Consider the following 22,797-nt stretch of genomic DNA (forward strand, 5'->3'; position numbering starts at 1 on the left):
CTTTGGGATCTGTACAGCATCTTCTGTAGATGCTAGACTCAGACATCTGAAAGGCCTCAGAGCGTATAAAAGTCTCTCAAATCCTTTTATAACTCCATGAAATGCTTTCTGATATGACTTAAACTCCCGCAACAGTCTGCTCTAGACAAGGACTTAGCACAACGGTCACCTTACCGACTACTTTCCCAGCAGAAAGCGAGCTCCAAGACCAATCATGTCGTCCATAAGAATTTTATACAAGAATAGTCTTACAGCCCCAGGAAGTCAAACGGAGACTGCTCCTCTTCGCCCGCTTCTCATGATACCCGCTCAACTCTCACTAACAACACACGCCTACTCCTTCGGCGTCGGCTCCTCGTCTCCAGGCTCAACCAGCACGCCCTTCTCCTCCAACATCTTCGCCAGCGACCCATCCTGATGCATCGACATCAAAATATCGCAGCCGCCCACAAACTCCTTGTCCACGTAAAGCTGCGGTATCGTCGGCCACTCGGAGTACTCCTTAATCCCTACAATATACCACGCATTAGCATCCACCCATTTCTGACCGAGTATCTAAACGCCGCCTCCACTCTCATCCAGTACACCCCAACGCAGCCCGCCCAATCGCAGACGTAGAGAAATTTTAACTCACCAGCCCTCAACTCCTCATCCTCGAGCACATTGAACGCCGTAAATTTCTCCGGATCCACCCCCTGCATGCCCAGAATCTGGATACTCGCGCGCGAGAACCCGCACTGCGGCGTCTCAGGCGTGCCCTTCATGAACAGCACGACAGGCGCCGAGCTGACGGCCTTGTCGATCGCGGTGCGGGTTTCGGAGGAGAGGAGGCGCGCTTGGAAGGGCGTGAGGAAGCGGGGCGCAGGGAGTGGGCGGATGAGAGGTGTGGTGCGGGTTGCTGTCCGGAGGACCTAAGGGTTGAGATGTTAGATTGGGAATCGAGAGAAGAAGAAGATATGCGGATGAAGGGCGTACGGAGGAGAATGCTGGCCGTGCGAACATTGTAGCGGTTAGGTGGGAGGTAGTTGAGATTGGAGGTTGTGATTGTGGTGAAGACTCCCGAAATTCGCCGCATCGAATATGGTGATTAGATGACCTCAGTGCCAAGACTTATTAGCATAGAGAGTGATGACAAACTCCATTTTTTTGTGAGCTTCGACGTTTGATTCCCTGCACTTAATTCAAGCGGCGGATAGTAATGCTCATAACGACGTTGCGAGTAGACTTATTTTATTTTCCAAATCGGAAATGGATTCTGGATGTAAGGCACCAATACCAGACTCATTTTCTAATGTAAAATTTGTATGTACTCAGAGTTTAACTACAGGGTATCGATGATATATACAAAACTGAGGCGCAAATCTCCAGGGCGTCATGGTCGCGTCTCATGTAGTTGTGGACAAAAAGCCTCCCGCACCGCTTCCAAGTAGAGAAGGCTTGATAGCCCATGGTGCTAGGTCACCTTCAAGTGATTCTATGCGCCCTTTCTAGTAGAAAATAATGGAACAGAACACAGTTCTGCATTACCAGATACAAGAAAAAAGAAATCTAGGTGTACTTCATACACTTAAGACAGGCGGCGATTACCTCCTCTCCTTGTACTCAACCCGAGGAAGTTCATCTCTGGCACCGTCCTTTCGCCACCTCTTCTCAAGACCGTTACTAAGTGAAGAGAGGCCCCTTTTTCTCTTTCCATCTACTTCAATTCCCACATCCCCAACATTCTAATGATCTTCATACTTCTTAGGATCCACTATCGCTTTTGCGAGAGGCGATAGGTTCAGCCAAATCGGGAACAAAGTGCCAGCAGCAAAGGCCGCCATGACCACGCAATACGCATACTGCACGTTTTTTGCCTTCATCGCACCGTACGCAATGGGAGGAAACACTGCTCCACCGCCTATTGCCGAGGTGAGTAGCACGCTGGCCAATTTGGCGTTCTTTCCCAGTCCATGGATCGATTGCGCGAAGATGAGGGAGAATATCGGTCCTTCGAAGAAGAAGAGCATAATGACGAGCGCGGCAGGCGTAGTGCCATGTCCATTCATAGATGCTGCCGCGAACACAATAGCGCCGACGTAGAAAAAGAGGAGCTGATAGCGTGGCTTAATCCATAAAGAGGCACCGGCAGTTAGGAAGCGCGAAAGGGCGAAGGCCGTATGTCCGATGGCTTGGTGATTGACCGAGCTGAGGCCTGGGTAGATTCGGGCTACATATGCTGCAAATGTCGTAGAAATACTCTCTTGACCACCGACGTAGCATAACTGAGAGAATACTCCAAGACCAAGAGTGATCCATATCACTTTTACATTGAAAAGTTTCTCCGTATTTGGAGTATTGATGCGCTGAGCTGCTGCCTCAAGCTCGTCATCAGTGGCTTCTGGCAGGGGAATGTAGAAATATACGATTGCTAGAGCAAAGTTAAACAATGAGAGGCCTAGATAAGTCCATTGAACGTCGATTAGAGAGTCGGCCGAGGCTTTGAAGAGAACTTTCTTCGCGAGTATCGGAGACACGACGGTCCCAATCGCCTGGAAGCCTTGAGAGAGATTGAGTCGTACCTCTGCCCATTCCGGTGGCCCACAAAGCGTGATGAACGGGTTCGCTGAGATCTCCAGCGTGGACAGGCCGAGGCCAACAATGAAGTTTGAAATGAAAAAAGCCGGAAAGGAGGTAAGAACGGCAGAGGGCCAGAAGACCAAAGTACCACAAGCGTAGATTACTAGTCCAACGGTATAGCAAGCTTTGAAGCCCCAGTACTGGAAGACGAGTCGGCCAAAAGTCAGCGGTCCTAGGAAATAGCCCCCGTAGTATGCGCTGTGCAGTCCGATAAACTGTGCGGATGACATATGAGCAACCGTCTGGAATTGAGCATTGAGGGTGTCCAGTAGTCCATATGCGAATCCCCAGACGAAGAACAAGACGGTGACCATCATCACCGGATAGATGCATTCCTTCGTTGTCATATCTACAATGCTCTTCTTTTTATTGAAATTGACGAAGTCGAAGAAGGGTGGAGCACTTCCGGCGGTCGCAGCCGTAGCATACGTATTCGCCCTTTCGCACGGTAGCTCGATCATGTCTGGCGTGGTCAAGAAATCCATCATACCCATTGCCCCATCGGCATTTCCTCCTAGAGCCGTTCCTAGTGCGGCTTCTGGGTTGGCAGCTCCGGGGGCGGCAACAAGTGTTGGCCTTGTTGGCAAATCCTGAGAGGGTGGCTGCAGGTTCCCATTTGCAAGGTCAGGATGGTTCAATCCACTTCCAGTCGTGAGCACCGTCTTCTCGGTTTGGCTAGTGTCCCGCAACAGATGAGGCATAAAGCGAGACACTAAGGGCTTCATGGCTGGCACGCAGGCACACATGATTCCTACGTTTACCTCGATTGCCGAAAACATCAGTGAGTAGGAAGCGTAATAGCTGAAATCATTCGTGTCCGAATTCCGTGAGGCATTTCCTGATGGCTTGCTTTTGTCCTCAACACTCCGTAGATGCGTGCGAGCTGCGGATTGAAGGTATGCAATTCGAACTACATCAACAACGGCGACAAAGATACCGAACCCGAAGGTAACGACGAGTATGATCTTCTGTTTCTTTGGCAGACGCATGCTGGTCAGTATTGGCATTGGAAGGAACAAGATTGCCAGATCCGTGATGATGTTCAATGGTGCCGAAGAAAGGTAGATCGTAATGATATCTGTGCATGTTGCAGTCTCTGGAATTGTTTCGTCAAAGGCCGCACCGACGGGTCGACATTGAACAACATTGAGAAGTGTCAACGCTAATCCGCCGATATTGACTACAGCGAGGGTTGCAATAGTGGCCCGACGGAAGATCTTCTGGGTTTTGGATAGCGTCAGGTAGAAGATCAGGATCGACGTCTTGGTGGCCATCAAGGCCGGGTTCTGCATGTCTCAGTGCACGTTTCAACCACAAGGAATACGGGTACCGACATAAAGAACCGAAAATATATATTCCGACTTTTTCAAAGCAGAATCCCAGTCTGCCGGGACATCGACCTCGTGTCGCCCAAGGCCGACAGACGTCCCGTAGCAAATGGAGAAAGAAGTGCCGAACGCGAGGAGCTGCACGATGCTACAGTCAGTTCCTCAACACCCAATTCGAATCCTTTCTTAACCTACCCAAGCGAGAATGATAAAGTGGTCATCCCAGCCAACTCTTTGCACAATTCCGAACCTGGAGATCAATCGTAGCACGACGAAGACGGTAGCGCACACGAGTGTGGCAGTCGTGACGCCCAGCACGACAGGGCCTCTTGAAGCGAAATCGCGGTCCCCGCTTGTTTTATTCGCCATGTTGAAAGCGTTGCAGATGTGCCTCGGACCATGTTCTAAGACTTATGGTAGATAGCACTGGCGTTTGTTGGATGTATTGAGGGTGATACGAGGATGCCCAGCATGGCCGCTGCGATGGCAGGAGACAAACAGAGGAGTTGCAGACGATGACGACGGGCAGCCACGAGAAAAGCAAAAGAGAACAGGAGGTTGCATCCCGCGGCAATGGCACGGTGGCAGCTGGAGAAGTCGATCTCTACGCTGACTGCGGGACTCAGCTGTCAGTCATCGGCCCGGCAAAAGCTCTTGGGGACGACTAGTTCCCCAGAGTTTTCCGCTTGGCGTTGCGCAAGATCCGTGGACCCGTACACGGTGAGCGGCGTGGGCATCGCGCGGAGCGATGCTCAGTGGGTTGGCACTGGGCAGCTTGCTGTTCAACCGGCGTCATTGGGCAGAAGGTGGTGAAAGTGCGGAGACAAACTGCCCGCACGTCACCACCCAGAATCCACATAACCCCGGACAAACTGTCTCTGAATGAAGGATCGCGGGGTGAAAGGACGACCACCAGTCACGAGGTCTCGATCAAACCAGGGGGCTGCTCGGTTCCATGCTTGCTTGCCCGACAGCCTGGCACGCGGGGCACGGAAAAGGTGGCACACTAACTCTAGAACAAGCTGTCTCGTGTGTACACCTGTCTGCCACTGCTTAGGTTGCTTCAATGTATTTTCAGAAATCTAAAGAAGATAGAAGCTCTTTACCTTGGGCTATGTGGAAACTTGTTGAAGCGCTTCATGCAGTAGTAAACGGGTGTACACACAGGCAGAGTACTTGGTGAGTGTGCCACTTTTTTCGTGCCTGGGCACCGGCTAAGTTCTAAACCTTCAGCCTCTCGAGCATTGATTCCAGAAGACGGGATATACTTCAGTTGACTATCATAGCTGTCTATGAGTTTCAGCTAATCTTGGGGCGACTAAGCTAGCCACAGTACGACAGTGTTTGTACAGTCCACGTTTCTACTAGGTATAAAGAACTGGACTGTAGCCAATAATGGAACCTTGGAATAGGTGATGTACATACAATTCGTCACAGATGTCTAAGAACGTATCGAGGGACTGCAAACAAGGACAGGTAAGTGTACGCACTTACGATTTCTGTTCTTTTATATGCACAGCATTCTCCTACGATGTTCTACTGCTACTTCCATTTCGTCAAGACAATACTCAGAATATCTGCATCACTGTTATCAAGTCAAAGAACTCCTTTTAGTGCAAAGAGAACTCACGAAGCACTGGATCAGCATGGTAACAAAAAACTACATAACCAAAAGTCACTACCATCTCCACATATCAACGTCAACCTCCCCGTCCCCAATGCCACCCAATCCGCATTAAGAATTAAGTATAAAATCATCCCCGTTCTCCTTTATCCTCTTACTCCTTCTTTTCATCTCCCACCGATCAACCCAACTACAACAACCCCGCAAGCCCAAGCACAACAGCCAGCACGCCTCCAATTGGCGCCCCAACAAACCCCGCTACCCCCGTCGACGTCGCCGACGCTGCAGCAGCCGTACCCGACGCCTTCGACGCAGTTCCGGTAGTCACCGATTTCTCAGTAGCAGCAGCAGTCGCGCTGAAGGACCAATGGGGCATGGTAGCGGCGGCGGAGAGACTCGCGGAAATATACCTGCAATTAGCCACATCAGTACACAACACCAAATGCAGTTGTAAGAGTATGCCAAAGAACAGGGGATTACGTACGGAGCCGCAGCAGTACAGTACGACGTAACCTGGTTCTGCACCGTCTGGCCCTCGGACGAGCCGGGGCAGTTGTTGTAGCACGTCAGCAGGTTGGTGTACTGCTGGCAGAGGCAGATCCAGTCGGTGCCGCTGCAGGCTGTGATCTGGGGCTGGATGCTTGAGACGCAGGCGTCGACGATGCTTGAGCCAGTGTTAGTAAACCTGCTATTTGAGGGCTGGCAGCGGGATGTTAAGGAACTTACTTCTGCGCAGCGCAGGTTCCAGACGTCGGCTTGGGGATGACGAGGGAGGATTGCGTTTGAGCGGCCGCGAAGCCAGCGGACGCAAGGACGGCGAGGGTTGCGATGAAGCGCATGTTGACGGTGATGAAGGGTTAGGATCTCGTCGTTGATATGCGTACAGTATAGGAGGAATGCAAGCAGAGCGAGCTTTAATAGAAAACGAGCGAGTGTATAGTGGGATGGAAAGCAAAGTTTATTTGTTTATTAAGAATACCTCAAAGCGAGTGATGGGTCAGAGGTTATGGAATGAGAAGAATGCAACTTGGCAACGAGTAGACGAAGACAACGGGGACAAGAGAGTTCACGAAGCAGAAGCTAAGGACCTTCCTCCGGGAAGGGGTCCCTCGGAATTTTAAGCTTCAATCTCGCTCCGTCTGGGGCACGCCTCCTGAGCCGTGCGAGCGGGCGCCCAGGAGCACTAAAGGCTGAATCGCATGATGGGGAGAGAGCCACGGCAGCCGGTTGGCATGCCAGTTATGCAAGTCCGTATCCAATCCCCAGCCCAAAAAGGGGCGGTCAGTGATGTGATATGCGTCGACGCGTATTTGTAGCATCTCTCAACCACCGCGCAGGGAAGATAGCAGCTAGAAGACACTCGATGTCTCTCATGACTTGCTGCCATCTGAAGCCAGCGCGCTGGGAGCATCCGCGGTTTTCCCAAAGAGAGACATGGGGGTCTGAGCATCGAAAGGGCTCCCTTGCTCGCGTATTTCAGCCGCAATAGTCTTGCGCCTCTCGGTGCAGCGTCCGGCGTGATTGGCGCAGAGAGTGTGATCGCTGGATTAGGGTTCCAGTGTGCAGGGTTCATGGAGCATGGAGACGAGATGAGCTTCAGCTTCCGATGCGGCAGCCATTCGGCGAGAGATGGGGCGTCTTGGCGGTGGGATATGAGATGCAGCTCGGCCCGTGGTTGTGAAAAGGGAGACGCTGTCTCCCGTCACCGCATAGGCCATCCCTCTATCGCGAGGTCACAGTCAAGGGGAGAACAGCGCACTGTGACACAAGCAACGACCATTACAAGTCCTTGTCTGCATTTAACGTGGCACCTACGGCTCCACTCGCTCCCGTTACACCGCAAAACGTTGAAATAATCCTAAACGCCTCGTTTCATCCACGCGACGATTTCGGCTGCCTGCATATTCAGCAACGCCTCTTGTCGTCGAGGTCGTGACAACCACACAAGAAGAACATATCAAATGTAATGAAGCCATTTGACGCAAAATCCCAGCCTGCCGTCCCCAAACCTCGTCCGCACTTTTATACACGGGAGATTGAGGCTGGATATGTACCATTCTCCAAAAAACAGGAGCAGTAAAGATATCAATTGGGGACCAACCGCTCACACACGCACACATTCTCTCTACTCTTGTCCGAACCCGACCGTCTCTTCAACAGCAATTGTCAGCTTTCCGTTTAGAGCATCAAACGACTTGTATGGTGGAAGATCGAGACGATTGAAACTAGTCCTCAAATTAGCCATGCCCGTCGATAATTTCCCAATGTGTACTAACCATGTATGGGACTTCGGTAATTGATTAGGCTCTCCGGCTTTCTCGATCGTAAACCTCCTCGGGCCGTCACTTCCTTGCAGATCCTTAAAGCCGTTGACGGGAATACGCGAGGTACCGGTTGCGAACTGCAACAAGCGGGACTTCTGTTCTGCGTCCCAGCTCCGAATGCACTGTGTAGAAGTCAGCATCTAATTATATCGAGAAAAGCAGTCTAGTACTGACCTTCCAGAAGTTAGCGATAACTTCGTCGTTCTCGGTGTAGCCACGGTAGTCAGTGTGCTTCTTCCAGTCATCGACATCAATGTCAGCGATACCCCCGATGAGCAACTCTAACTCGCGCTCATCAAAGACGTTGACGAGGTCTGCGGGAATAAGCTCATGGAAGCCTGAGACGAAAGCTGAAAATTGCTCCTCAACACGCTTTTCAATACGCCATTCAGTAATGAGGCTGGACAATTGTTAGCTTTTGGATTTCCGATTACTTCGGCGTCACTTACTCGACGTATTCTCGCTTATTCTCATTGGTGACCTCGATTTCCTCTCCACCAGGCTTCAATTCAATGCTGACAGTCTCGCCAAATCGTTCGTCCTCAGTTGAGAACGTCAGCTCTAGAGCATCAGTGATATCATTATTCCTAAAGACAATGTTAATCGGGATCTTTAGAAAGGATTAAGTTAGCACTTACAACATCCACTCGAGATTGCGATGGAAGTCCGCATCAACGCCCTCCATATCCTGAAGCGCCACCTTTTTGCGGAGAATCATCTTGTAGAAAGCTCCGATAAAGAAAGCATCTAAGAATCGTCGGTGGAAAATTGCCAAACCAACCACTCTGCCAATAAACTTGAAGTAATTCAAATGCTCAGGGTTGATGCCGGAATGAGGATTGATCTGGAGAGTGTAGTTGTCGTGCGCAGAGTATTCGAAAAGGCAGTAGAAGGGATTAAACATTTCGTGAGACAGGAGGAAGAAGAATTCTCTGTGTAATTGTTAGCTTTATCCCACTTCTAGTGAATCGAATCAGGGACACAAACCGAGAAAGACCGCCATAATCCAAGCCGTCTTCACCGTCAAATTTGATCATTAGTCGCTTCTTGAGATCAGCAGCGCTCTGCCGCATGATCTCATGGTACGAATCTTCGAAAATGTGAGTTCTCCGAACCTTAACGTGGCACTGTCCAGACACAATTCGAAGCGCGGGTTGCGAACGGAAGTAAATCAACTTCCGCCTGAAATCACGCTTGTACTGTGGCACGTTTTGATCCAGTGACGACGGCAATCTGGGATCATCCCAAGTGGTCGTCTTGGTATTGTGATCCACAAAGTAGACTCGAGCAGTGTTCGTAAGCCGCATTTCCCATCCACTAGGTAGGGGTCCAAGCTGTGAGACAGGCTGCTGCTGGATAGTACTGTTGTTTGCGTTTTGGCCTCCGTACATCCGAATGTATTGCTGGCGCCGGGGATCCACCCAGGTAGTTGTCCGCGTGTTGTGATCCACGAAATATGCACGTCCCTCAGGAGTATGGCGCTGCTCCCATCCAGACGGTAGTTCACCAGTGCCCGCAGTTGTAGCGCCCGTCGCCATCATAGAGACAGCATTGGCGGTGCCCCCCGGAGGAGACGGCTGTCGGTCGGACAAAGTTGGCGAGTTTGCGCCTGTCCTGTCCTCCGGCAACATTCGGGCCTGATGTCGAGTACGCTCCACCTGGGTTTGAGCGGCTAGCGCTGTCCTCTGATCTGCCTCATTGAACCCAGCGCCGGGCCGAATCCATGTAGTCTGCCTGGTGTTGTGATCAACATAGTACGTGCGGCCCAGATGATCCTCCCTACGTTCCCATCCTGGAGGCAGACGGCCTTGAGCATCTTCAAACGCACTGAATCCGGGCCCGGTCCTCGGTTGTGTTCCATTCGTCGAGTGCGGGGGAGGCAAGGAGTTTGGAGGAGCAACAGGTGTAGGCTGGCTTAACCTTTGCGGAGTAGGCTGCGTGGGAATTGGGTTACGGTTTCCTGGATACGTATCGGGGTGCAGAGAAGGCGCAGACTGCTGCGGAACAGGTGCGGCCATTCCTTGTGCAGGTAGTCCGTTCACTGACGAATGCGTAGACACTGAAGGTCGACCTGTAGGAGGACCCTGTGTGGGAGGGTTGATGGGTGTAGCTAGGTTAGTGGATAGGTTAAGAATAAGCTTCCCGTGGACGACCATGTTATCGTTCGACTTCTTGAGGTCGCGTGTGAGCATTTCTATCTTCGTTAGCAGAGCCTTGCCGAAGCGGGTGTCGTCCCCTACCGTCACCACCGGCGTCCAAGTCAATCACGCTTCCTATGCGGACGTTGATGACGCCAAGGAAACCCTGGTCCTTTTTCTTGAACTTCTTCTGGTCAAAGATCTGTACCGCCAGAACGCTTTCCTCGGTGACTCTCCTGGTATAGCTATCAGTATCATGTATAGTGGGGCGAAGCGCGGACCGGCAATAGCGTACATATCGAAGCTCTCGTTCCAGTAGGGATTCAGCGTTTTCTTGATTACACTGGTGGTGCGTGTCTGCTCGCCATTCACCGTTGCAACAGCGAATGGGTCCGGAAATCCTATGTCCGATGTGAGCGGGGATCATGCGACGTTGCCTAGAGAGTACGTACGGAAGACATCCCGCTTGTAGAGGCCATCAGCAGCAATAACTGTGCTCTGTTAGCATCGCCATTCGCATCTCACAGAGGAGACATGTCTGGCAGACGTACTAGTGACCCTCAGGTTGGGCTGGCCGGCTCCGTCCATGGTGATGGTGGTGGAGTCAAGTGCTGACGGTGGAAGAAAGCTGAAGGCTATCAAAGCCTTGGAGACCAGGTCTCCTATGCAAGTGTGAAGGTCAGAAGTCGTGCGTAACAGCGATATGGCAAGGTTGGTTGCAGACGCACCCGCGGCGAGCGACTGGCGAGTGTCTAGGTAGGAGAGGGCGACCGAAGATGGAGGCTGTGTAGAGGCTGGGGCCAAGCGGCGGCCGCTGCAGACGAATGCGACGACGACCAAGCACCCAGAAGAAGTGCCCCGCGTCTGCTCGCAACAGAACTGCTCCAATTCATGCACGGCCGCTGCGGGCAGACGGGCAGCAGAAGCACTGCAAGCGCACAAGGAGACTCCGAACGCGAGGGCAGGTGTGCAAGTGGCAGGTATCTTGTTGTCTTTCTTCAGCTCCGCCGCACCCCGGCCATGATGTCAAAATACCCTCACTTTGAGGCTGGTGCGATAGCTCGCAACATTCACTCGCTTTGCCTACAATTGCATTACCTTGTCATAGGGCTGTGTCCACGTTCTTGCCACGGTCAAGGGCACTTCAAGATACTTTCAAATGCTTAATCAAGACAGATATCTTGTTGTTTTGGACAGTCCGGAAGCTTGCTGGGCCTCGGACGGCGCCGCATACCACTAAAATAGCATAGTGCCTACGGACTCCTAAAATGCATTCAACCATCATGAGCAGTGCCAGCTGAGTGTACGCAAACTCATGACGAGGCCCTGGAAGACAGCTATGCCCTAGCCAGACGCGGCAAGACGGATCCGTTGACCACAATCATTCCCAGCCTCGCAATCTAGTGACATGCCGACTGTTCCATGCTCGAGAACTGCACCGCCACTCGCTGACAATGCAATTGCTCAGGACGCTCCAATCATATCTATACATCAATAATCTACCAGCCGCTACAGAAATGCATTATCAAGTCCGTCAAATCGCGCAAACGACTCTCGTCAAATATGTCCATAAGCAACATCACACCACCGGGCCCATGCCCAGCAGAGCTCTCACGGCGAGCCAGCGCTCGTAGACCGTGAGCTTCAATTCAACTCTCATATGTGCAGACCATGCTCGTAGGAAGGCGACAAAGGTAGGCGGCCAGAAGATGCTCCCTGTAAGAAGCTCTAGCTGTTCTTCATATACTGTGCGCGACGCATAGCGAGCTAGAATCAAGAATGTCCGGGCTGGGCCCTGACGGGTGTGAAGGTTCTCGTCCAGCGAACGGGCTATAACGTAGCAAGTCAGTTGGGATCGTTTTATAGAGACACTGTGAAGCAACTTACTTAGATCATTAGTCTTAAGGATCAGTAGAATGACCCTCGGAACCTGCCCCAACAATTGAACCAATTGCGCCAGCATACCCTCTCCCAAAGCCTCTGATATGTTCTCCTTCTCCTGCATACTGCGTGGCTTCGCTATGTTTTCTTTCACAATGCTGTAGTCTCGTCCCGTGATCGCACTGGCAAACAGAGCAAAGTGCTCGTCACCAATTCCAGCCACCTCGTAGGCATATTTCCGCATTCGAGGCTCGTCGGCGTCCAGCACTGCGAGCCAGAGCTTCGCATACGCCCGCCGTAAGGAAATGGGGATGTCCCGATACAACCCATGATCATAGAGGATAACGTCGAAATTGTCTCTCCCTGAACGAGACGGGTTGTGCCTAATGGCGATATTACCGCCATGAGGGTCGCAATGCAGAGGGGCATTTGTCCCAAATATCATCTCATTGAAGATTCGAGCGAGAGCCGCAGATACTTCGTCCCGATCGATCTTGCGAGAATCCAGATACTCTAGATCATCAAGCCTGTGACCACTGACATACTCCATCACCAGGATGCGGCGTTTCGCCCACAGGACTTCGGGGATTACGACTGGCGTGTTCCGGATTTCCTCGAAGTAGTTCTTAGCGCGAATGGCATTCTCGCCCTCTTGGTGAAAATCCAGTTCTTGCGGCAAGGAGACCTCTAACTCCTCGGATAACCATGTCAGGTCGTATTCCGGAAAGAATCTCTTCAAAGTAGAGAACGTGAATCTCGTCAGAACAAGGTCCAGATGTGACCATTCGTCCAGCGTCGGGTGCTGCACCTTCACCGCCACCCTCTGCCCAGTTTTCCTAATTGTCGCCCTGTGTACTTGCGCCAGCGATGCTGCTCCTATAGGCGTCTCCTCAAATTCGGAGAAGAAGTCCGAGAGCTCATGGTCGGTATCCTTGAGAACCATCTCCCGTATCGACTCGATTGACGATATCGGGCATTTGTCCTGTAGAGGGATGAACGTATCGCACCACTCGCTGGGGAGTAGATAGTTCAGACTGCTGAGATGCTGCCCCAACTTGATGAATATGGATCCATTCTTCTCCAAAGTAACCAGCGTTCGTTCGGCGCATCGTTTGTGACATGCTTTGAGGAGGGCATTATAATCGCTCTCGTTATCGTGATCGTATTTTAGAGTCGTCCGGTAGCTTCAGCACAGAACATTGTCAGCCAAATTCCTCAAACACTATGCGCTAGACGTACTCATTGATGTTAACGAACAGAGTCGAAACGACCCTTCCCGTCCTCTGTGCCCCGATTGCCGCGTGCTTTGCATCGTCACTAACGGCTACCGCAGTCGCAACTACACCAGCTCCACTAGACGCAAGAAGTATCCTTCTCCTTCGTTTCGTACGTGGCGGTAGTGTTGGACTGGCTTTCGTGGCAAAGCTAGATCGTTGAGGTATAGGCGATGCTTGCTTTCGGAGACAGGCACGACATGTGAAGGGGGCGTTCCTGCGCAGCACTGAAGAGAAAAGGTTCATGCCAGACATTGTCATTGCATGGTGATTCTCTCTGGAAGCCCTATTCCATGAAGGGGTATCAGTCAAACGCAAGGAAGGCGCTGTTCCGTTGGTGAGAAACTCAACAAGTCGAGTCCCGATATTTTTCGGAACTAGCGTCATCACCGCCATCGGAGCGAAGGCGATCGGCTCGGCATCGACGGTGAATTCTACTCTCTCAAAACAAGCAGATATTAGCCAATCGGATTTCTATCTAGCAATGGTCAATTCTAAAGCAATCACACAAGAGCTGAGGTAAGTTGCAGGTTATAAGTTTGTCTATTGCATTTTTCAAGATTACATTTCCAAAGAAGCAATACATAAAATTTTGCCAATTGCATCCGGCGGACGTAAGAATAATACTAAGTACAGCTTCACATCAATCTCATTGCCCCGAACGCCCAATATGCCAGCTCCTCAGCTACTCAAAACCTCGACTCGACCTTTGTCTCGGTATCCTGCAGCGCCCACTCGCTCCTCGCCTTCTTCGACCGGACTGCGTTGACCTGCTCGTGAGTGAATCCTTTCGCCACAACAGCGGGGTTGTATCCAAGACCAGTCTTCTTAGCAATGTCTGCATCAGAGACATCCGTAGCTTCGCTACCATCCGCGCGCTTGTAAACGGTAACCACGACGGCACCACCCAACCCCAGGTTGTGTTGGAGAGCAGCCTTGGTGCCCTTGATGCTTCGGTTGTTGGCCCAACCTCGCATGTGCCAGACCAATTCCGCGCATTGTGCCAAACCAGTTGCTCCTAGAGGATGTCCCTTGCTGATCAGGCCACCAGATGGGTTGATGACCACCTTGTTATTGGGGCCGTATGTGATGCCTCCCTTACGGATGAGCTCGTGGGCCTTGCCCTTGGGCGTGAGGCCTAGTGCCTCGATGGTAACCATCTCGTTGGATGAGAAACAGTCGTGTAGTTCGCAGACCTTGATCTCATCGGGAGAGGTCTTAGCTTGAGCCAGGGCAGTCTTGGCCGCCAGTTCAGACATCGAGTAACCAATCAGTTCGATTGCGCTACGGTTGAAGAGGTCAGGGGTATCGGTGGCCATGCACTGGCCAGCGATGAGAATAGCCTGGTCCTTCAGCTCCGGGCGGGCGTCGAGGAACTCCTGGGAAACTAGCACAGCGGCGGCACTGCCGTCTGACGTGGGACAGCATTGCAGCTTGGTGAGTGGCTCGTGGATCATGTTTGACTTCAAGATCTGGTCGAGGGTGTATTCGTCCTGGAACTGCGAGTATGGATTCCTCTTCGAGTGCTCGTGGTTGATGCGGGCAATCTCAGCGAAGTCTTCAAGGGTAGAGCCGTACCTAGGTGATGTCAGTACCATTACCGATTTAAATAGGAGCTCTACTCACTTCTCCATGTGCTCCCTACCCGCATTGCCGAACAGCTGGGCAGCTCCGGGTGCCTTTGTCACGCCTCTTGTCTCCTTCATGATCAGGTTGCTGGTGCCCGTTGGGTTTGCTCGGTCCTGGAAGAAAGTCTGCAAGCTCCCCGGGAACATCTTCTCGAATCCAACGACGAGCACGCAGTCTGCGGCACCGTGTGCAATCATGTTCTTTCCCATGTAAAGACCGGTTGAACCAGTGGAGCAGTTGTTGTTAACATTGTAGATAGGAATACCAGTCATGCCGAACTGGTAGAACACCCGCTGGCCGGATGTGCTGTCGCCATAGCAAAAGCATGCGACACCTTGGTCAACGTCGTCGTAGTTGATGTGCGCGTCCAACATGGCCTTTACACCAGCCTCGAATCCCAACTCTGGGTAGTCGACCTTCCCTCGGGGCTTGATGAACTTGGTCATCCCCACTCCGAGAACGTATACTGGCGCTGTTTGCTTCACCATCTTTGCGGTATTGTGATGTGTGAGGAGGGGTGGGGGAGTATGGAGAAGATAGTAGCAAGATGGAGAGCAACTCAGGAGATAGTCAAGATGTTAATCACGATGAGAATGGATTCAAAGTGGGCGACAGTGTAAGATGATATAGAAGCAGTATGCGAGGTTCTGTTCGGGACTTCAGTGTTGCCCCTAGACCAGAAAACGTGGAGAACGCATGAAAGCCGAGGTTGACCAGGTCTGGGGAAATTCATGGGCCGGCTACAGTGCCTCGCCACTATGGCTGCGCTATTCTTCTTCAAGGATGACGCCGCCGGCTTTGTCGTGCTTGTTGTCCTAAATTGTCTCGAAGACCGTAAAAGAATGTAGGCATTATGTTCTCATATGCATAGAAATACCCGTCGTCCAAGTTCTATTCCTGATATCCAGGTCGTGTACGCTTTGTTTGCACCCTTGGCCATTGTATGCACAAAACAACATAGCAGACACCCCGGCAAATGGTCAGGATGCGGAGGAATGAGATGTTTCCCCCGGACGCCGCCCACTCGGCAGGCGGGTAGTACGCCTCCGGTAAATCATAGCCGAACAAACACCACGACTCGCATGTGTTTAGATATCAATACTAATCGCACTCGTCGTCTCCTTCGAAGCTGAAACTTCCATTGGCCTCAGGTGCTATGCGGTCTCCCTGTGATCCTGAAGATGTACACGTGCGGCTACGCGCTGTGGCTTTGATAGAACATGTTCTGCTTCGAGAAGCTGACACGTCTTTTGATAGCCAGAAGCCAGACCACAGAGATACGATAAATGTTTAGTCGTACCACAGTCATCTTACAAATGCCCTATACTACTGTTTGTTCCGCATGCCTAGTGGCGAATTAGGCGTAGGTCGATTGTTAGTAGGGATATGATACCGTCCCACCAAGATAGCCTTAGTCGAACGTTAGGAATAGCCCAGTCATTTCCTTTGTCTTCCTCATGTCTTCCTCAGGTAATTTAAGTTATCAGGGGAATATTAGGACTGCTAAGCAAACTGCGGACGATGTTTCAACCTTTTCTTTTTCATCAAATCGAATTTTTGCCGCTTATAGGCGGCACTGGTCACTCAGAGTATACACTCGTTCGCGTCATCTCAATCAAGTCATACTGGAAAGAACACAACAGGTTCCTAGTTCATATGCACATTAGAAAGTATTTCGTTTCTCTAAAACGTACTCTGCAAGCTAAACGAGGCGAAAGCAAGGGCATTTGAACCGCGGCAGAATTTTGAACCAGCTCTACTGCCTCGCACCGGAAGCTTCAAAGACCCCTCCTGTCGATACTCCTACGCTCTCCTGCCTCTCGTCCGACGGTGGTACGCCAGCTTCCTTCCGCTTCTTGATACCTCTCCCTCCTTTGGTGAGGTAGAGGTTATCGGTGGTCGGAAGTTCCTCTCCTTCCGGAGGTTGCCAGTACTTGCTCTTGATAGGGTTTACGCCGAGCACATACATCGTGTCAATTTCCTCCAGGGTGCGGCTTTGAGACTCACAAACGAAGAAATAGACGACCGCGGCTCCTGTGAAGCAGCACGCTGCAAAAATGTACCCGTAACGGAAATCGATGGCGCCCGTAATGTACGGAGTGAAGACTATATTTGATGAACCAAAGCAATACGGAGGATGGATAGGACGACTTACAGCTGATGAGGAAGTTCCAGATCCAGTTCGAAGCGGTAGCGAGGGCCATGCACTTCGCACGATATCTCGAGGGGTAGATCTCTCCAACGAGCGCCCAAATGATTGGTCCCCAGGTCATGGCGAAGCCAGCGATGAACAGACAAGCAAACACGATCATAACATACCCAATATCTGGTGTGTCCTCAGGCGTGTTTTGGTTGAGAGCGAAGTGACCGAGAGAGGCAAATACCATGAAGCACATAAACATCCAGAGCCCGCCTACGATCAAAGAGGGTCGACGACCGTATTTTTCGACGATATACAGACCGGGGAACGTGGTTCCAAAATTGACGCCTGACAAGATGATAGCAGTAACGTAGCTGTTCGAGAGTCCGATCGAGGCAAATATGCTAGTCCCGTAATAGAAGAAGACTGGAGAGGTTAGACTTTACCAAAGGGCGGCATACGTAAAAGTACTTACAATTTGCACCAGTCAGCTGCTGTAACATCTGTAGAACACATCCCAGCAAAGTGCGGTAGAGCATCCTGGGGCCTGTGAAGATCTCGTACCAGGGATGGTCTGCGCCACTCTCGGCATCTAACTTCTCCTTGATCTCGCGAATCTCCCGATTTACATCTGGGTGGTCTATTGGAAAGCCGTAACTACGCGCTACTGTTGCACGCGCGCTCTCATGGTTTCCTTGGCGGTAATCCCATCTCGGGCTTTCTTGCATGAAGAACATGCCAATTATCATGATTGTAGGCCAGATGAATCCGATGCCTATGGGAAGGCGCCACGCGCGGGCACTTTGATCTTTTTCTGTTCCAAAGTTGATGCAATTTGCGGTGAAGATACCCAAGGTGATGAACAACTGCGACGAGGTTAGTTCGGTGTCTATATCATTGGCTCAATAACATACCTGATAGCAGCTGACAAGAGCTCCACGAACGTATCTAGGTGCCGTCTCGCTTTGATACATCGGAGTAAGCACTGACAAACCACCTACTCCCAGTCCGGCAACCCATCGACCGATAACTATCTGGTACCACTTGTTGACAGTCGAGATCTGAACAATGACGCCAATGCAGAAGATCATGTTCCAGAAAACGATGGACCATTTCCGGCCAAACTTGTCCGAAACTGGAGCAGCAATCAGTGCGCCTATGAGAGTGCCGATTGACAGCTACGATTTGTTAGAACAGGCTCCAAAAACGTGGAGGCTGACATACCAAGCCGACAATAGTACCGCTGCGCGAGTTACTGAAAGCTGGCTTTCCGTCCTTTGTCGTGTCGTGAAATTTCTCGAGGAAGTCTGGCATCTCCAAGAAGCCGGAGATTTGTCCTGAGAGATCTTAGTTTTGGTCCTCAAGCAAGCTCGGCATTCACCACCCACCGGTATCGTAACCAAATATGAAGCCGCCCATTGAAACGAGCACAGCCATGAAGATGATATGCGGCCTGAATCGCTGCCCAATCCCCATCTTCGCTACGATTGGCTTCTTTTCTTTTTCCACATCTGCGTTGCGCGAGTGTGCAGGCGAGGGCGTTTGGTCGCCCTTGAAGCGGTCTAGGAACCCCATCGTGGTGTCCTCTGGAATTGAGCGTGTGGAGTAAAGAGGTTGGGGAAGAAGATTTCACTGAAAGTGACGGTGTGGGGAGCCAGGGTCAATTTAAGAGACAGATTTACACTTGTCCTTGCGCCCAGCACCTTCGCGCACGAGACCTCGGGGTACCTCAGTTCGCCATGACCGGATCCAAACTTTTTTGACCCACGTCATCGCAATGATGTCGGATGCACCTATGTTAGCGGCTCCAAGACAAGGCCAATGCGCCAGATTTTCTTGGGACCTGAAGAGCGCAGCCACCCAATTGGCTCTCGGGCATGGTTCGGGAGCTTCGAAAGTGGACTTCTGTCAATCTTGCAACGTCGCCATGCGAGATGCTCCACCATCGGTCCACCGAACCCACGATGCCGATGTTTACCCTCCCATACGACTCCGGAGTACCACGCACGGCTGTTGCGGGACATATTTATGGGAAGTTTTCTTATCAACCCGCCACACCCCGCCGGCTGAACCCATGGGGATTCAAACCGTTGAATTTTGAAGAGGAAATCCCACACGGCTGAAGTGTTTGAGAGTGATTGATAGTTCTCTTGTCGCAGGGCATGCCAGCTTTCAGATCGAAGCAAGATATCAGAGCTAGAAGGTGAGTTCGGCACCACGCCGACGGAGGCCGAAAAGCCAATGACTCAAATCCGAGAGAGTCTCGACAAATTCGGCCCAGAAATCGTCCGCTGGTGTACTATATCGATAGGACCACGGTCTGTGGTTGTACACAATACCTAGGGTTTTCAAGATACGCGAGCATCTGGATGTAATGCTGCTACAGCAATGCTCAGGCTGAACTTCGAGTAACTTTAATCGGTCCGATGGTCAACTGGGTCACCCTTAGATAAATCTTTAAAGATGGGATAATATGACGAAAGTTAGCACAGAACTATCGAGTATGCTTCCACACTTCTGTGCCGCCAGACCGTGCATGCATAGCCTAGTGGTATAGATAGCGCCGGATGATCATGATTGGAGCTCGAGCGGTACTCAAAGTCCAAGTCCGCCTTCGCCAGGACCTCCACGATCACGACCTCCTTCAAATGATGAAGAAGCAGACAAGAGTTGTGAAACTAGCGAACGAAACTTACCCTGATATAGAAGTACGAAGACGACAATTCACTTCACGAACACGCTACACACGAAAAATGTGGCACACTCATCAAGTACTCTGCCCGCGTGTACATCTGTGCCACTGCATGGAGTGCTTCAACAAATTTCCACATAGCCTAAGGCGAAGAGCATCTATCTTCTTTAGATCCCTAAAAATATATTGAAGCAACCTATACAGTGGTAGGTAGGTGTACACACGAGACAGCTTATTCTAGAATTAGTGTGCCACCTTTTCAATGCCCCGCGTGACGAATAGGGCTACTGGCATATGTGTTTGCCTAGCGATCTGTTCGTCCCGCATAGAACGATATATTAGTGCGACTACCGAATTAGTGACGAGAACTCCTCTAGAAGAGAATAAAATCAGCCACAGTAGAGCTATTATGGATTAGGCCGACCAATCTCTTGGTTCTGTGGAAGGGTTTCTCTCGCCTACTTCGTCAACTTTTCTTACAGCACACTATCCAATTTATCTATTCATCAACGGGGGCTCCGAGCCCCATCCTCTGATATTTCGCAGAACTATGGACTCCATGATACCACAAATCCATCATCATCATCATCATCATCATCATCATCAGAGGTGTGCAGAGCATCGCTAGATGTCTTGTAGAATGATTGAAGCCAAAGATCCAGCCAACGGTTCCGTCAATTCAACCAATTAAAAGAAATTTCGGACGAGGAGTTACACGCCGAATATGTGTACACTCTAACATTGCTGTCTGGGGAGATCTTTCAGGATTTTCGGTTTTCAAAAGGCCAGTCGTTCTGTCTAGTCGGGAACTCTGAAATTACCACGAGGCACCATGAGCAGCCATAGAAAGGTGTACGGGTATCTATGACGAAACGTTGTACTGACGTTAAACACACCAAGCACTCGCTGATGTATGGATCATTACTCACGGAGTTCTCTTCTATTCAACGTGAGATGGGAGCCTTCAATGGAAGGACAGATGAAAGTTGGCGCGCCCAGTGAGAGCCCTACGTCTCCACTGTGCTCGATAAGAATGTGTGCCTAGGACTAATTTCAGATGAAGAACGTAGATTGTGCAGGCACTCCAAGAGCCCTGTCCCTCTAATGGTGCACAGGGAGCGGTGTTTCGAATCTACCCAGAGGGACTTTACCACATCTTAGAGAAAAAACTATCATTTTTTGATGATTTTTAACGATCAAAATTAGATCATCCAGACATGCAATCTAATTTACGGCCGAAGAGAGTATGAAATGAAAGTATAGTAGAAAGAATAGAGCTGAAAAGTGAGACTAAGAGAGCTAGCCAATCGGGAAATGTGAAAAATCATGCGTTCAATAACTCTTACGGCCGAAGAGATGAAATGAAAGAACAGAAATAATAAAGCTGCTGAGTGAGTCTAATAGAGCCAGCCAATCGGAAAATGTAAGATTTTGGTGACGGCTTCGAAGCGAGTGAAAACCGATCTCTTGTCCTCTCTAGGCTGATAAAGAAACCTGAGAGCCAAGTACAAGTAGCTGAGTGTCTTTTTCAGGCATTAAGCGATGTCGCTGACATCCTAACTGACCAAGAATTGTCAACGATGAAGAAAGCGACGAACTCACCACCAAATGCTGAAATTCGCACTCACCGCTATATTGAAATACCAATTTAGAATTGCGCAAAAGAATTGAAATATGTATTTCAAAATCGTCGTGGCTTACAGTCAATATGCTGCAGTGTCACGTGCCTAAATGGAATTGTACCATGGGACGCTGCCTCAGCGTTTGATAATGCAATCTGGACCTATGCATCAGTATGGAATTCTGATGCTGTATGCACGAGTAATCAGCCTCACGCGGCTGAACAGACAGATCCATGCGCTCCCTACCGAGATATTATCTCAGCTGATAATGTCGCAGCACCATGATTCTTGATCATGTTGTCATTCTCAATGTCAAGTTAGTTTGGTTGAACCTCTGAATACTGCGGAGCAGTCGGCATCTAGTTTACTTTCCCAAATGGGAAAACGGCGTGAAGCAAACCGCGGGTTGTATAATAATCGGGCACGTTCGTGGCCGAGCTAAGACCGCCCGACTTCGGCATACAGTAGCTGCCGCTGAGTTTGTCAGCTATACGAGTGCTTCGTTCGGCCGATGTCTCGCTTTACGAGCGTAACTAATCCGCCGCATAGGAGATACGAAATCCGATCCAGCATGGAACTCGTGAACCTGTAGATTCCCCCTTTTTCTATTTTTAGAGATAGAAGTAGGTGCTAGTACTCCGCATCCAATACTCTATCGCGACTCGGGAATCTGGAGTGGTAGATAGGATGTTTGCCACGCCACTCTCAATAGCCGGCGGACTCATGCGAGTTTATCTAGCCATAAAGCAGGGTATGAATGAAAATAGAACGAGAGAAGTATGGCTGCTCGGTTCCTGGCCGCGCCAGTGATGACGGCCGCCCTGATGATCCGCGAACCAGCGATGCTGATTTGATGGTGTTGCAGTGATTTGCGGAATTTGCCCCATCCAGCTGGCAGTGACGGGCGCGCTACGTTTTGCTAGGCGATGGTGCCCGTTGGCGAGCGGATGGCGAGCGGAACTTGGAAGTCCTCCACCCCCTGACACCCATTACGGTGATCATGGCCCAACATTGTAGGCGGAGTCGCCACCTCCACAGGTTTTCGATAACGACTGCCAAAGAAAACAGGGAACCGATGTGCCGATAGCCAATATAAGCAAAAATAGAAAAACCACCGTTGGCGATACCCCGGGGTGGTATTCGGTTCTTCCACGAATGCGACGTCATCGAGAGTCTTGTCCTTGGCATCTGCATCGCCAACGAAGCAGACAGGAGGCGCGAGAGGAGGCCTCGGGAGAGACGGTCGGAGCACTCCGATCCCGATTGCGACGGAAGAGCCTGCTCCGGGGCAGGCGTCTGGCTCGAGCGCGGCACACTCGTGGCTCCTGTGGCTCATGGCCATAGCAAGTGTGGCTGGTGCCGATGTGACTGGAGGCTCGCAGCGTCGCACTTGGAAGTGCCGAGACCGGGCCAGAAAACTCTTCAGGTGCCATCGAAATGCAGGGAAAGCGGGGCTTGGCCCGGAACAGCAGTTCAAAGATGATCGGTAGCCCTATGGGTGCCCAAAGCATCGCTGTGCGTTTTTC

The 22,797-nt window shown here is 50.9% G+C and overlaps 8 protein-coding genes across 8 annotated transcripts; all 8 read right to left on the reverse strand.

Moving 5' to 3' along the window:
• Positions 1–333: 333 nt before the first annotated feature.
• BDZ99DRAFT_476962 (monothiol glutaredoxin-5, mitochondrial precursor) lies at positions 334–1,002 on the reverse strand (the record flags this gene model as incomplete). The annotated part of the gene is made up of 3 exons (XM_033722087.1): positions 334–509; positions 635–911; positions 976–1,002. 3 exons carry the CDS (start codon positions 1,000–1,002, stop codon positions 334–336), a joined length of 480 nt encoding a protein of 159 aa, XP_033576523.1.
• A 272-nt stretch (positions 1,003–1,274) lies between these two features.
• BDZ99DRAFT_417558 (MFS general substrate transporter) lies at positions 1,275–4,529 on the reverse strand. Its single transcript, XM_033716827.1, has 3 exons — positions 4,143–4,529; positions 3,954–4,085; positions 1,275–3,905 (listed from the first exon to the last, which is right to left on the reverse strand). Exons 1-3 carry the CDS (start codon positions 4,314–4,316, stop codon positions 1,725–1,727), a joined length of 2,487 nt encoding a protein of 828 aa, XP_033576524.1. The 5' UTR covers positions 4,317–4,529; the 3' UTR covers positions 1,275–1,724.
• Positions 4,530–5,723: 1,194 nt separating this feature from the next.
• On the reverse strand, positions 5,724–6,582 carry BDZ99DRAFT_31308 (uncharacterized protein). Its single transcript, XM_033714278.1, has 3 exons — positions 6,298–6,582; positions 6,056–6,235; positions 5,724–5,981 (listed from the first exon to the last, which is right to left on the reverse strand). The coding sequence occupies exons 1-3, from the start codon at positions 6,408–6,410 to the stop codon at positions 5,762–5,764; spliced, it is 513 nt and encodes a 170-aa protein (XP_033576525.1). The 5' UTR covers positions 6,411–6,582; the 3' UTR covers positions 5,724–5,761.
• Positions 6,583–7,420: 838 nt separating this feature from the next.
• BDZ99DRAFT_31312 (HECT-domain-containing protein) lies at positions 7,421–10,780 on the reverse strand. Its single transcript, XM_033714279.1, has 10 exons — positions 10,585–10,780; positions 10,486–10,524; positions 10,329–10,434; positions 10,136–10,269; positions 8,883–10,089; positions 8,534–8,827; positions 8,345–8,482; positions 8,070–8,295; positions 7,848–8,017; positions 7,421–7,796 (listed from the first exon to the last, which is right to left on the reverse strand). The coding sequence occupies exons 1-10, from the start codon at positions 10,619–10,621 to the stop codon at positions 7,697–7,699; spliced, it is 2,451 nt and encodes an 816-aa protein (XP_033576526.1). The 5' UTR covers positions 10,622–10,780; the 3' UTR covers positions 7,421–7,696.
• Positions 10,781–11,208: 428 nt separating this feature from the next.
• Positions 11,209–13,514, reverse strand: BDZ99DRAFT_463350 (putative ubiquinone biosynthesis protein). The gene is made up of 3 exons (XM_033720061.1): positions 13,154–13,514; positions 11,921–13,098; positions 11,209–11,863 (listed from the first exon to the last, which is right to left on the reverse strand). Exons 1-3 carry the CDS (start codon positions 13,441–13,443, stop codon positions 11,613–11,615), a joined length of 1,719 nt encoding a protein of 572 aa, XP_033576527.1. The 5' UTR covers positions 13,444–13,514; the 3' UTR covers positions 11,209–11,612.
• A 200-nt stretch (positions 13,515–13,714) lies between these two features.
• Positions 13,715–15,522, reverse strand: BDZ99DRAFT_417566 (non-specific lipid-transfer protein). The gene is made up of 2 exons (XM_033716828.1): positions 14,815–15,522; positions 13,715–14,766 (listed from the first exon to the last, which is right to left on the reverse strand). The coding sequence occupies exons 1-2, from the start codon at positions 15,303–15,305 to the stop codon at positions 13,878–13,880; spliced, it is 1,380 nt and encodes a 459-aa protein (XP_033576528.1). The 5' UTR covers positions 15,306–15,522; the 3' UTR covers positions 13,715–13,877.
• A 1,031-nt stretch (positions 15,523–16,553) lies between these two features.
• Positions 16,554–18,645, reverse strand: BDZ99DRAFT_463352 (uncharacterized protein). Its single transcript, XM_033720062.1, has 6 exons — positions 18,346–18,645; positions 18,182–18,294; positions 17,872–18,135; positions 17,433–17,823; positions 16,973–17,383; positions 16,554–16,923 (listed from the first exon to the last, which is right to left on the reverse strand). Exons 1-6 carry the CDS (start codon positions 18,530–18,532, stop codon positions 16,574–16,576), a joined length of 1,716 nt encoding a protein of 571 aa, XP_033576529.1. The 5' UTR covers positions 18,533–18,645; the 3' UTR covers positions 16,554–16,573.
• A 3,545-nt stretch (positions 18,646–22,190) lies between these two features.
• BDZ99DRAFT_520913 (uncharacterized protein) lies at positions 22,191–22,613 on the reverse strand (the record flags this gene model as incomplete). Its single annotated transcript, XM_033725577.1, has 1 exon — positions 22,191–22,613. One exon carries the CDS (start codon positions 22,611–22,613, stop codon positions 22,191–22,193), a length of 423 nt encoding a protein of 140 aa, XP_033576530.1.
• Positions 22,614–22,797: the final 184 nt, after the last annotated feature.

Source organism: Mytilinidion resinicola (genome assembly GCF_010093595.1).
Source record: "Mytilinidion resinicola strain CBS 304.34 unplaced genomic scaffold BDZ99scaffold_10, whole genome shotgun sequence".
Taxonomy (NCBI): Eukaryota; Fungi; Ascomycota; class Dothideomycetes; order Mytilinidiales; family Mytilinidiaceae; genus Mytilinidion; species Mytilinidion resinicola.